Source organism: Trichomycterus rosablanca, chromosome 17 (assembly GCF_030014385.1).
Source record: "Trichomycterus rosablanca isolate fTriRos1 chromosome 17, fTriRos1.hap1, whole genome shotgun sequence".
Taxonomy (NCBI): Eukaryota; Metazoa; Chordata; class Actinopteri; order Siluriformes; family Trichomycteridae; genus Trichomycterus; species Trichomycterus rosablanca.
The window spans coordinates 16,662,706-16,677,677 of record NC_086004.1 but is presented as its reverse complement, the minus strand read 5'-3'; the positions used below and the strand labels follow the sequence as shown (position 1 = coordinate 16,677,677).

General features: G+C 37.9%; 1 protein-coding gene across 2 annotated transcripts; it reads left to right on the top strand.

The window, feature by feature from the left end:
- Nucleotides 1-2,507: 2,507 nt before the first annotated feature.
- On the top strand, nt 2,508-14,140 carry acd (ACD shelterin complex subunit and telomerase recruitment factor). Of its 2 annotated transcripts, none has more exons than XM_063013223.1 (14): nt 2,508-2,552; nt 2,663-2,781; nt 5,249-5,370; nt 6,408-6,498; nt 9,111-9,190; nt 9,289-9,333; nt 9,442-9,488; nt 9,658-9,809; nt 9,884-9,962; nt 10,158-10,244; nt 10,353-10,466; nt 12,295-12,635; nt 12,739-12,815; nt 13,971-14,140. In XM_063013223.1, the coding sequence occupies exons 2-14, from the start codon at nt 2,674-2,676 to the stop codon at nt 14,044-14,046; spliced, it is 1,419 nt and encodes a 472-aa protein (XP_062869293.1). In that variant the 5' UTR covers nt 2,508-2,552; nt 2,663-2,673; the 3' UTR covers nt 14,047-14,140. The 2 variants fall into 2 exon arrangements, with proteins under 2 accessions (XP_062869293.1, XP_062869292.1); XM_063013222.1 differs by having other exon boundaries at nt 10,080-10,244.
- The last annotated feature ends 832 nt before the right edge of the window (nt 14,141-14,972 follow it).

Below are 14,972 nucleotides of genomic sequence, written 5' to 3'. Positions count from 1 at the left end.
CACTAAATATTAGTTCAGTAATTTAAAGTAAAGTGAAACCTCAAACATTTTTTTCAGTTTATACATACATTTTTTGAGTTTTTAAAGAAAAATGCTGGCACTGCTATTATTTTGAACAGCCTAATATTCATTTTTCTTAACTTTCTGTAAAGGATGAACACAAACTGGCTAAATTTTGTTAATGTTTTGATTTAGAATTGAAAGTGTAGTATTTTCAGTGCATTTGCATTTATGGAAATAAAAGTTATTATAATGACTGTGCTTTATTCTCTTTTTTAAAATCACTGCTATTTTTTTTAACACTACTGTAAGTGATGATTGTGATGTAAGTGATGATTGTGGTTTAGGCTTCAAAAATCTAGACAAAATTAAAAAATTTTGAAATTGTATATTTGTAAAAGCATTTTAAACTACAAGTTGCAATTTATATAAGAGGTTTCATTTAAAGCTTAGAATACCTGCTTCTTAACCATGTTTTAAAATACAAATTCAGGGATTTCCACATTTTCAGTCCATTATGTTATTAAAAGGCTCCAGAGCAAAGCTGAAAACCAGCATTGAATGCCCATGGCTATTAATGGCACTGCATTAACAATTGACATGCTTTTGTAATAAATATACCACATGGGCTCTGAAATAGTTTTTCAGAACACTGCTAAAATGTAACGCGTAAGGTTGATGTAACGCAGCAATAAACATGCACCTCTCCCAACTTGCGTATTTAAAATATATGACTTGGTACTGTTTTTACTTGAATAAAGGTCAGTTTTTGGGAATTGGGTTTATTATATAACAACGGTGGTACTGAGGCACAGTGGGTAGTGCTGTCGCCTCACAGCAAGAAGGGCCTTGGTTTGATTCCCGGGCGGACAGCCAGGATCCTTTTTTGTGTGGAGTTTTTATGCCCCCCCATTTTCCTCCCACTCTAGCCACATCCAATTAACCAAGTGCATTTTACTTCCTCTTTACTGCTGCTGACCTCCACTCCTGACTAAGGAGGTTCGTGACTAAACCACGTCCCCTCCGACAAAAGTGCAGTAGCAAACTTTTGTGTAGGCAAAAAGCTTCTTTTCACCTACACAAATCAGGTTCATATGGAAATTCATATTGCACACGTGGAGTCATGCACTGGTCTCCATTATCCTATGTCTCTGTGCAGGTGCCATCAATCAGCCAGCAGAGGTCGTAATTGCAGCAGTCATGAGGAATCCCCTCTGGCATTCTGACCCTCTGACAAGCCAATATGTCCACATAGGCGCCGGTAACAGATCTGAGATTCAGACTCGCAAGTTCAAAATGTCAGCACTAGTGTGCTGGCATATTTTACTGCGGTGCCACCCAAGCACTGAGTTTTTTATATAATGAGAAAAATATTTGATCCTAACAAAATAAATATGAATAAACATGAATAGAAAATGCTAACTTATTAGTTTTGTCTTCATGTCCTTTGATCTCAGTAGCTCTAAAATGGCAGTTGCAAAAATGGTTGAATTTTAATTTGCCAGGATGTTCATACCACTGATCTGGTTTGGATGCGATTTCACTCAATGACTGATGATCCATTTGCACTTGCATGTATGAAACACATTCGCTTCTCTTACGATGATGTACCTAAGTACCTTATGTCGTTGTCTAATGGATTTAAGGAGACTCCTATCTGTTTTCTCACCCGCTTAGGTTATCTTTATGCCTTCTTCAATACTTTTCAATTTTTATTTACTTTTTAATGTAAATTTGGTAGTTTGGTAACTATACATTATTTCACAAATGTATTTATTGGTAGTTTGTTTTAAAAAAAAATAGCTCTGTCTCTTGCTAATTGTGTTGGAAATTTTTAGTTGTCATTATATGTAAACTTATTTTCTTGTAAGTTCTATTATTTAATTTAATTTTTTAAAATTTGTTGTCGTCATTGCTTTTTCCTGGTCTGGGTCACGCTGGGTCCACCTGGAAACAGGCACAAGGCAGTTCTACCCTGTACAGGGAGCCAATCCATCGCAGTGACATCAAACAAGCATGTCCGTGTCTGTGATGTTCGAATCTCAGCGGTGGTGGGCTAGCGACAGACCATTACGCCACCCAAGCGCCTGTTATTTTACATCAAAGGTTTTCAAGAGAGGGCGGCTCAGTGGGTAGCATTCCAGGTGCTTTCTGTGTGGAGTTTGCATGGTCTCCCGTGTCCGTGTGGGTTTCCTCCAACAGTACAAAGACATGCATTCAGGTTATTTGAAGATTTAAAATTGCCCTAGGTGTGACACTGTGTGTGTGTGGATCCACCGCTTTGACTTGTATAAAGCGGTGTTAAAACAGACAATGAATAAATATATTTTCTCATGAGGTTCAGCTGCAGACCTCAGGAGCTCAAATGTTTTAGTAAATATTGTATTTAGAATGACGACAGTGCGTGCATTGACCTGAAGGGGACAGTCAAGTTGTACGGGTGCTTAATGTACACACGGAACTTTCAAACTCAGTTACCGATTTTCTGGACGGAACAAAAACATTGATGCGCTGTTCAACTGTATCGCGAATATATACGTGAAGAAAAAAAGGTAAACAGACTGTAATGTTTACAGTTAATTTTAGCAAAGAATCACTAAATGACTATAGCTTAACTAACCGTAAAATTAAATAGGACATTCTGGCTTTCCCGCTGTTCTAGTCAGAACCGAAATGCGTCGTTGCAGAACAGAAACGGAACCGGAGCCGTGGATTGAGCAGCTTATTCAGAACTATGGTAAAAGCCCACGGGAGATCAGCGTGAGAGCTCATGTAGTGGGGGTAAGTCTACAACCTCTGACCTGCAATTTAATAAATATTCAGACTTCACCGTGTTTCGTACACGTGTAAAGTGTGTTTACGTGTTTTTACAAACACAAATAAACACAGCAGTAACAACAACTAAATAAATTCTGTCGATCCCTCAATTTCAAAACTATTTATGTATGTAACACTTACTTCGTAAATCTGCATGGTACAGTGTAAAAAGGTAAAGACTGTCACCATTACACTTTTAACTACATCACCGTGGACACATTTGCTGTTGTTTTTTTAACAGTATTTGTCAGTGCATTAACTTGAACATAACTAATATGAAACTAAATTGTAATATGTAGATCACTAAAACATACTATGTTTGTTAGGTTTTTTATCATTCACCCTTATTATCTGTTTAGTTTTTATTCTAGATTTGATACTTGGGAAAGAGTAAAATTTCAACCAGTGAAGTTCCAAAAATAAAAGGCAGTGTGCACTAGATCACTTACAAATAAAGTATACTTTTTTGGACCCAAATGTATGTACAGTCGGAAAGCCTGCACACCCCTTTCACCTTCTCCACGTTTTTTACATTACAGACTCATTCTATAATAGATTCAGTTAATTTTTTGTCACAAAATTCTACACAAAACAGACAATGACAAAGTGAAAGCAGGTTTTTAGACATTTGTGCTAATTTGTTAAAAATCAAAATGTAAAACATCATATGTACACAAGTGTTCACACCCTTTAATGACACCCAAAAGTGAGCTGAGGTGCATTTAGTTTTCACTGATACCGCTTGAGATGTTTCTACAATTTAATTGGAGTCCATCTGTGGTAAATTCAATTGATTGGACATGATTGGTGATTGCCAACACCTGCCTATATAAGGTCCCATAGTTGACAGTGCATATCAGAGCAAACTCCAAGCCATGGGGTCAAAGGAATTATCTGCAGACCCCAAATACAGGATTGTGTCAAGGCATAGATCTGGAGAATGGTACAGAAAAATTGCTGCAGCTTTACAGGTCCCAAAGAGCACAGTGGCCACCATCATTCATAAATGGAAGAAGTATAGAACCACCAAAATTCTTCCTAGACCTGGCCGCCTGGCCAAACTGAGCGATCGGGGAAGACGGACCTTGGCCAGGGAGATGAGCAGGAGCCCGAGGGTCATTCTGACAGAGCTTCAGTGTATCCTTGTGGAACCTATCAGAAGATCAACCATCCAGGCATCACTCCACAAATCACACCTGTATGGTAGAGTGGCCAGACGGAAGCCACTCCCTAGTAAAAGACACATGACAGCCCGCTTGGAGTTTGCCAAAAGGCACCTAGAGGACTCTCAAACCATGAGAAACAAGATTCTCTGGTCTGATGAAACCAAAATTGAACTTTTTGGCCTGAATACCATGCGTCACGTCTGGAGGAAACCAGGCACCGCTCATCACCTGGCTAATGCCATCCCTACAGTGAAGCATGGCAGTGGCAGCATCATGATGTGGGGCTGTTTTTCAGCAGCGGGACCGGGGCAACTAGTCCTGATAGAGGGAAATATGAATGCAACTAAGTACATCGAGATCCTTGAAGAAAAACCTGGTTCAGAGCACTTTGGACCTCAGACTGGGGTGAAGGTTTACCTTCCATTATGACAACGAACCGAAGCACACAGCCAAGAGAACAAAGGAGTGGCTTCGGAGAAAGTCTGTGAATGTCCTTGAGTGGCCCAGCCAGAGCCCAGACCTGAATCCAATTGAACATTTGTGGAAGGAACTGAAAGTGCTGTGTACCGACACTCCCCATCCAACCTGACCGTGCTTGCAAGGATATGCCTAGAGGAATGGGCAAAAAACAAGGGCAGAAAACAAGTGTGCCAAGCTCGTAGCTTCTTTCCCAAGACACCTTGAAGCTGTAATTGCTGCCAAAGTGCATCAACCAAGTATTAGGCTAAAGGTGTGTACAGATATGTAACCCCTAAATAAACGATTTTTGTCAGTAAAATACATTTTCATATTTTGTAAACTCTTCGTAATTATTTTTATTATTGGCGAATGTGTTTAGATGTTTGAGGCAAAAAAAGAACTCAATCTGTTATACAGTAGAATGAGTCTGTAACGTAATAAAACGTGGAGAAGGTGAAAAAGGTGACTTTCCGGCTTGACTGTATGTATATTTTGACAACATATTGAGGTGGGTGGTCTTCACTCTAGTCACTGTTCTGTACACAATTTTAATTTTCATGTTTTACCACTGTTTTATCCTGGCACCATTTCATTGCTGGGCCAGAATGACATTATACTTGATGAAATTAGGCTCACTAGGGTGTGGACTCGAAGAACAGGAGACAAAATATGTCATTTTATGTTTATATAAAATTCCCTAATGAAAATGAACTCCCTGTAACACTGCTCAAAGCACAAGCATGACATTACATGAAATATCTGTAGAGCATATGTGTGTGTGTAAACTGTTATGAGTGTAATTTCAGGTGAGTGATTTAAGTGAGTCACAGCACACAGATGAGAACAATGCCTGTATGCTGTTTCTTTCTGATGGAACTGTGTTCATCCCTGCGGTGCTCAGCACTGCCGCCTGGGAGCGACTACAAGAGTGAGTACACACTATTACCACTACACAAATTATTAATTAAGTGTTATGACACCAGCCACTAAACACCTGAGCCACATGCCTAATTTTAGGCTTTCATCTTTGCCATATCATCCTAAGCCTGTTTGGCCAATCAGACATTAGAATATACAATAAGGCCACAGGTTAATAGACAAAACTTCTGACTAATGGATTTGGGTACCTCATCAAAGGTAAATGTCTCCATCAAGAAACATTAAAATAAATAATGATGAGCTTTGTGACTTTGTGTCAGTGAGTGCTTTTACATGCAGACTCTGAAAAGTACCAAATATGTCACCTCATTTTTAAAAGTAAGTACTGGGCCATTGGATTAGTGTTGCTGACCAATCCCCCCACACACGCATAGAATTATCATGTGCAATGTGTTACAGATTTGTGTAAAGCACAATGATATTGGACTCTGGAGCAGTACAAGCATTTTAGGAAAGTCTGGGTTTAAGGAATACTAACAGAACACAACAGTGGGCTATAACAGTGTTATAGATTGATGGAGTAATTATATCAGGCTTAATTGCTTGACATCAGTGCCCATCATTACTAAACGCTTCTGCTGAGTAAAAGGTCATGTGACTCAGGTCAATACATTGTTTGACATAAATATAAAAAATTCTGAACATAGATCACTGATTGTGGGTATCATTAGGTGTTGATAAGCAAATATTCTGTTACTCAAAGTGAGTGAATGTATACTAACTGAGTGGATATTTAAATCCATATTGTACCTGTGTTTTTTTTCCAACTTCTTTTTATAAATGTTTTATGTGCCTTTATCCTGTACATATACAATGTCTCTTCTTTATTTCTTTTTTAAGTGACTGCATGTATGTTGACAGGTTACATTTTTTTGTTGAATGTATTTGGACAACTAATAATGTTGACTACAGCTGTTTACTCAAGTAGGTCTTTATCCCAGTGGTCATGGTGGTTTTCTAGCAGTTTTCAGTAATTTCAGCAAGTAAACCAACTAATTATTTTACATATGTTTTTTTAAATGCCAGATTAGAAGAAAGAGAGACATTTTCGGGTCTGGACAACACAACAGTGTCTCTACGAAAATTTCATCTTAGCTTTCACATGGACACTGAACTGGTATGGCTAAATATATAAATAATATATAGATAAAGCTTATTATTATGCCAAAAATAATAATATAACAATGCAGTTGCTTGAAATAGTCTTTAAATCTTTTGGAATTGCCTGAATCTCTGCATAAATTACTTACAACCAATTTTCAGTTAAGTCATAAAGGTTACAAATACATTGTGCCAACAAAAAACATATTTCATGTACAGTTGCAATCAGAAATATTCTGATTTCATAGAATTGAATGAAAATGAGAGAATGAAAAAATGTATTACAATTTTGTAAAGCAATTTTGATAACGTGAGGTAACAATTTTAAGAAAAACATGTAGTTCTCTTGACAAACATCCATGTGCAGTATAATTACATCTTTCAGTACTTGAAACATCCTCTAATAAGCGATTTGTGCTAACAAGTTTTTGACACCTCACTTGTTGAATCTAGACCCTTACTAAAGGTCATACAGAAACACTTCTCAAAGACTGAAAGAACATAGACCATTAGAAACAAGCACAAAACACTGTTCCTGCAGTAAGTATTACAAATGTGCAAACATGGTGTTATGAAAACAAACAGACTAAAAGTTGTGAAATCTAATTCTTCTTGTGCAAGATCTTTCAGCCCATTGATGTTTGATGGATTTTGTGCTGCAACTGCTTTCTTTAAATCTCACCAATGATTTTTCTTTGGGATTTAAATCTGGAGACTGCAAAAACCTCTTTTTTTGAGGAGTGCTTGGGATTATGGTCTTGCTGGAAAGTCCAGTTATTAACAAGGTTTAATTTGACCACAGAAGACCCCCCTTAAAATGTCTTGTAATTTCTGTGCATCCATGATGCCACTCGCATGATCAAGATTGCCAATTCATGCATCAGAAAACATTCCCACATCATTCGTGACCCACCCCCATGCTTGATGGTCATAAGACTTGCCTTTCTTTCACTGGCCAGTATGGCCAAGCAACGACCATCACCGCAACAGAAGCATCTCACAGCAAAACAGTGGTAAAACCAAGACGACCCAATCTAAAACCAAAAAACAATAAACTAGATTATTCCAGGGGAACTGTTGAGGTCTGTGGGCCAGAACCAATAGTTAATTACACTCACCCCAGCAATAATCTGCCTACAAGACACTTAAATACCACTTCGTCACATACTATGACTATGTAGTAAATATGGGCAGCCAGTCTGAAGGAATGTGCCATTATTATGCCAGGAAAGACTAAGCACAGAACAAACACAACCCCTTAAACACCCTCAAAACATTGGCGGTTTAAGGTCAAAATAAACATAACTACTCTGACACCCACAACCAAGAAATCCCACAAGGATGCATTTTATTAGTTACCCTTCTGCGTTTTCTGCAGTGTATATGTTGTCGATCTGTGTATCGGATTCAAAGGTAAACACATGCCATACTTCAAATGTCAAATGCGGATTATTATAAACACAGTCCAAACAAACAAACACCAATGTCCCTAGGAGCCTTTCGAACATCCCCAACACCAAGTCTCTATGTAGAAGCCCAGGAGCCACCTCTGGAATACAGACGACTGAAACTCTTTCTACAATACATCATCAAGCTCAAAGACAACCTGCAAAACCCCGCACACAGTAGTACTCTCTTCACTGCAACCTTTGCCCTACCCACTTAAGTCAACCTTCATCCAGCCACATGGAACACGGGTAAAACCACACCTAAAGTAAATTAAATTAAATATGAACACTATCCCCCACATCTACAAAAACCCTCTTCCACAGTGGAACATTATCAAAGCAAAAATCATCATAAACCTAGCTAAAAACAAGAAACTAACGTATATGGACACATACATGAAAGACTTTCTTGTTAAAAGAGAACTATCTATCATGCTCCTTTATATACATGGATGGTTCCAAAACTGCAAAACAAGTAACAGTTATAATCGGACAGCTCACCAGCACCACATACTTACCTTAACATAGTTCAGTTAGCCAAAGCCCAAGCCCTACTCATAATACTAAATCGTATAAATGCTACACAAAAAAAAACAGTAATTTGCACTGACTTAAAGTACCATTTACTAGCATTAGAAACTTATTTCCGAAGATCACCCGACAATAAACATTCTGGATAAAATACTAATGCTGACTAGACAAAACTATGTCATAAGACTGTGCATACAAGAATAATGCATCTGCACTTAATGAAAGGTAAACACCCCCCATGTGAGACATGCCACACACCCCTGTCCATTAAACATGTGTTAATAGAGTGTCCCAGATTTGAGGGCCCCTGACAAATGCTTCAAATACCAAAATGTGTGAAAGAAACATTTAAACAAGAAAATGCCCAAAAAGTGCTCAGGTTCCTCACAGAGGAAGGAAGGAAGGAAAACTCAAAATAACTTTAACCAAATATACAAGGACAAAAAGAATTACATATTTTATAACCAGTGTAACCATGGCATTAACTTAAAACTCTACAAACATGTTTTCAATTATATCCATTAAAAATCAAATCCACAACACAATGTGTGCAAAAAAAGTCTGAATACTTTCTGAATCCACTGTATATGTAACCATAAACTGCCTTTGTAATGAACCTACTAAAGCTATTTTTATAACTGTTTTCCAGACTTCTTGTCAATTTTACCTCAGTGTCAATCAAATCATCACTGTGGGCCGAGTCACCAGGCATCACCGTCCCCCTAGCTGGCAAGACAATCACAAGTTTTTTAAACACAACATTTTTAAAAACTGTTTATTATTTATCCTGTTTAAAATAATCACACAACCATTCTTGTCTCTTGTAGCACAATGCTTCCATCAGTTAGGCACCACATCCTGAAAACATGGCGGTATGAGTATGTTCAAGTGTGCATATAAACATCAAACTAATAAAATTATGAAAGTTAAATGACTCAGAAAGGTGATAATGATGTTATCAGTTTGCCTTTTTTCTTCAGATCCCTAATAAAGGAGTGTTCTGTTAGTTCTTTGAACTCACAGTCAGGTTAGTAATGCACCTCTTACACATGAGCATCAAACTTGCACGCAAAAACATTACACTTATATTTACTCATTAAATACTGTTTGCATACAAAATTACTTGGAGTCATCGAAATATACTCATTTACGAGGCTACAAATTATGGCCCATTAAGAAATGTTTTTGTTTTACAGGATTCCCACTTTCCTGTCTAATGGGGGCATGGCACAATGACATCATCATGGAACTTCTGAATGATGCAATTAAAAAAATAGCCCCACCCACTGTGTGTCCCCAAGGTGTAGCCACACCTACTAACTGGCACCAAGAGAGACTTCACTGCAGGGTGAGCTGGTATCCATGCCTACCAAATGGCACCAGCTGTCAGTAGAACATCCAAACATATGTGTTTTTTTCCAGGGCGAGAAGTGTTTCAGCACTCCTGTGTCTCATCTCTTTATCCCTGAGGATCAGAAGGAGCTGTTGACAGCTGATCCTGGTACTGTCTACCATCTAATTAATTGCTCCTTATCATTACGCCTTTGGGAGTTTCACCAGACGTGCATATGAGTTTCACAATGCATGTGTTTTTTCCTGTTAATGTTCCTGTGCACAGGTGCATCAACTACTAGTGAAACTCCGAGTGGCTTGGTGCCTTTTAGTGAGGACAAAATGATAAACCATCTGTTTCTAGCACAGGGCCAGGTGAGAGATTTGCCATCCATGGCTTTTGATAGATCAGAAAATGGGGATCTTCCCACCATGGCCTACACAAGACCAGGTAGGAGAAGAGAGCAGTGATGTAGAAATGCTGAGGATGGTAAATACTGCTCTCAGGTGTTTACTGTGATGTTTTTGTGTTCCACCCGACCACCGCCCCCTTTCCTAGTCTCTCAGGAGGTCTGGTGTTGCGATGGAGGAGGGAATGAGGAAAGAGTGAGCCCGTGGGATATGTTTTGTCCTGCTCCTGATCTTCTAGGAACCCCATCTTCCTCTTCAGAGAGTAATTCCTTTTTGCTATCATTATTTAATACACAAATTTAATGCATAATTTATTGTACTAAATATTGAGTGTGTGTTTATAAGCGAGTTATGATAAATAGATCTAGAATATGAATAAACATGCTAAAAATAATGCCTTAAAGTATCCCTAAATTAGTAATTTAAGTGAATATTAAAACAAAACAATGATAATTGATTACTATTTCTTTGTTTGTAATTTTGTAATTTTTAACATACCATGATCTGTTTAAACATACCAGGGGTTTTAATAAATTATAAATATGCAAACAGGAAACACCCTTTTAATACTGACTGTAAGCAAGCTAGCTAAAACTAAAAAGCTAAATCACAGTAACAGGTAAATAAACCATTTAGACATTAGTGCTGTGATGATACATTTGACCCAAAAACTTTGTATGAACACAATTAACCACTCAAGAAGCATTAACATGTGATAGCTCAGTGGTTAAGGTACTGGACTAGTAAACAGAAGGTTGCCGGTTCAAGCCCCGCCACCACCAAGTTGCCACTGTTGGGTCCCTGAGCAAGGCCCTTAACCCTCAATTGCTCATCGTGTTCTGCTCACTGTGTAAGTTGCTTTGGATAAAAGCGTCTGCTAAATGCTGTAAATGTAAATGTTTTGGAGTTCTGGGGAACTTTGTGGTCAGCACTTGTGGACAACATTATTGGCACCCCTGAATTTTATGTGCACCATGTAAAATATCTCCTGAAATGTTTGTAGTAAAATTGAAAAGTGTTTGGAGTAACTGCTTGGATATTTAGGAACTCACAAGTTTGATAAAGAAAAGCACATGGCACAAAATCAACACAATAAAAACTTGACTGGAAAAGAGGATCCACAGTTAAAAATGAAGTCAGGACACAATTAATGACACCGTTTTGTCTGTTTGAAACAAACAGACTAACCTGTGATTAATTAGAGATTAGACTCACCTGTCTCCACCTTCTCTCACTCGTCAGTGTGCACATGACTTTAATTAGCCTAGTAATGGTGGCTTTAATGCTTAGGGAATGCTATGGTAAATGGTACAAGACTATTTTTAAAATACCATGACTGTTAGTCAGGCGTATAGCTATTAAGAAGTTGTTGTTGTTGTTGTTATCAAGAAGTTTGCTACTTTTGGAACAGTCAAGAACCTTCCAAAATGTGGTGAAAAGAGGAAACTTGAGAGCATTTTATGAAAGTGTGACAAAGCAACCATGTACAACATCTAAAGAACATCAGGCTGAGCTGGAGACATCTGGAGGGATGATTTTAACCTGTACCATAAGCTGCACACTGAAAAAACAGGGCTCCATGACCATAGGCCAAGGAGGACCCCCTTACTTAAAGAAAGGCATAAAGAAGAACAACTAAACTTACACAGACAACAATCCTTTTGGGAAAATGTTTAATTGACATATGCCACCAAACCAGAGCTCTCTGGCAATGCATACCAGCATTATGTTCATAGACAATGAAATGAAGCCTATAAAGAAAATGTACACTACTTACAGTAAAACATGGTGGGGGATCCATAATGTTGTGGGGCTGCTTTGCTGCCTCTGGAAACAATTAAATAAGAGAATTATTAGAGATTTTGGAGCAAAATGTGCTTTTAAGTGTTAGAAAATTTGTTTTGAGTCTAACAAAATGGGTCTTACAGCAGGATAAAGACCTCAAGCACATATCCAAAAGTATTTTTAAATGGTTAAACGGGAAAAATAGACTGTTTTAAACTGGCCAGAAATGACTTTGACAACCCAGAGTAAAAACCTAAATTAGAATTTTTTTCTAAAAATAATTTTCTGTTTGTTATTACATGTAGCCAGTGTAGAGCCAAACTCCCAGCACGACAGCCAATCACTGCTAACTGCACCCCTTCAGGTGCCCATCGCAGCAAGCACACAAGTACAGACCTCTAGTACGAGCACAGTGGATGGGTCAGGGGATATTATTCTGCCCCATCAGAGACCCCACTCATCGCTACATAGTTTCACTCTTATATGTGACAAGACCACCACAGATGTAAATCAGGAGGAGCAGCACATGTCAACTCCCCCACCATTGATGGCAAAGAAGAAAGTCCAGTGTTCCCAAGAAAAATCTCTTATAAACTCTAGCCATATAAAGACACACCTAGTGTCCACATCTGCCGAGAGGGGCCAGGTAGGTAAAATCCATAACACTAGAAAAAACTTATGGATTCAATTTGTATACTGTGTGTTAGTTACAATCCACAACCTTTTCTTTTTTTCCCATTACTTTACAGGTGCATACAGACAGCAGTGTTTTTTCCTACACATATAAACCTTGTCCACAGGTTGTTTCAGCTCTTAGTCACTTCAAGTAAGTCAAAGACCTTTTTATACATTTTTAATATAAACCATTAATTTAATATATCTTCATGTGGCCCAAAACACCTCTTTCATAAACGTTTGGACAGTAGGTAAAATGGTAATAAAACCAGAAAGAGGTTATTTGTAACATTTTACAGTATGATGAGAAACAGCGTAGAATGTTGATTGGTCAAACAAAATCCACAGTGATGGTCAGAGTAAGAGAATACAAGCGCTTTATTAAGCAGTGTCTTGAAAAACACAAAAAAAGAAACAGGGCTACAGAAAATTAAACAGCTCAACAATGATAGTGAGGCAAATCAAAAATCATCCTGTTGTAGCTTCTGTTATTGTTTACAGTAAAAGTGACAGTTAGATATGGACAGTAGTAAATTAGGTACCGCATGGATAGTGCTGGATTTAGATGTGTAACCATTTGTACAAGCCCAAATCAGAAAAAAATAGGACAGTATGGGAGATGCAAATAAAAAACACAATGTTTTTTACTTAGTGGTTTACTTTGACTTTTATTGTAGACTATTGTAGTATAAAGGTTTGACCTTGTCATTAGATCAGGGATTAGTCTGCTTGTCCAGTAATTGTAAATCAAGTCTTAGGAATCTTATGCACTGATTCGCATAAGATGGGGATTGCAGAAGAGTTTAAATTCATGTTGGCCTGGTTTTCTGTAGAGTCAGCAGGCTAAAAGTTTTGTCTTGGTGTCTTTTTCTTGTGGTGGTGCAGGATGAGATCAGTAAGATCAGACTTGAGCTGGTGGAGATCCAGGCTAATGGAAAGGCCAAACTAACTCACACAGGTTTTGGTCGTCTTGTGAAAATTGATCAGCCAAAGTCAAAAACATGCTTCTGACTCACAGATTTTTTTGAGAGATCCAAATATATTTTCCTAGCTGAGTTAGTTTCTCTTAAATTTTAAGGGAAAAAAAAACAGAAATCAAACAATTATCAAGTATGCTATTTTCATACAAATTACATACAAAACACATAACAATACCAGGTAATTGCTTAGGTTACACAATTATTTGACTGTTTCTTCAGAAAATACACATTGTAGTCGATAGCTGAAAGCCTTATTTCAATTTGCTCTATATTTCAATGTGTAAAATGAATATGATAAATAGGATATTGTGTTTTATTTTGTTTAGGGTCCCAGAGCAGATGATGCAGTGGGCAGTGGCTTACATTGGGACACCCCACCATTCACTTATTTTAAAAGGTTAAGCAGAACAGTATTTTAATCATTATTGTTAACAGATTTATGCACACTATAATGTATTGTGTTATGGTTGCTGTAATAAAATGTTCCTTATTTTAAGACTGTTTTGTATAAGTCACCAATATAAACTGGAACTGTTGATTCAGATGAGGGATAGTCCTGTTTTGAAGATTATAGTTGAGTTATTGGTTTAAAATCAATTAAAATAAAGTTTATATACAGTGCTGGCCAAAAGTATTGGCACCCCTGCAATTCTGTCAGATAATACTCAATTTCTTCCAGAAAATGATTGCAATCACAAATGCTTTGGTATTAATATCTTCATTTATTTTGCTTGCAATGAAAAAACACAAAAGAGAATGAAAAAAAAAGTCAAATCAATTATCATTTTACACAAAACTCCAAAAATGGGCCGGACAAAAGTATTGGCACCCTCAGCCTAATACTTGGTAGCACAACCTTTAGACAAAATAACTGCGAACAACCGCTTCCGGTAACCATCAATGAGTGTCTTACAATGCCCTGCTGGAATTTTAGACCATTCTTCTTTGGCAAACTGCTCCAGGTCCCTGAGATTTGAAGGGTGCCTTCTCCAAACTGCCATTTTGAGATCTCTCCACAGGTGTTCTATGGGATTCAGGTCTGGACTCATTGCTGGCCACTTTAGAAGTCTCCAGTGCTTTCTCTCAAACCATTTTCTAGTGCTTTTTGAAGTGTGTTTTGGGTCATTGTCCTGCTGGAAGACCCATGACCTCTGAGGGAGACCCAGCTTTCTCACACTGGGCCCTACATTATGCTGCAAAATTTGTTGGTAGTCTTCAGACTTCATAATGCCATGCACACGGTCAAGCAGTCCAGTGCCAGAGGCAGCAAAGCAACCCCAAAACATCAGGGAACCTCCGCCATGTTTGACTGTAGGGACCGTGTTCTT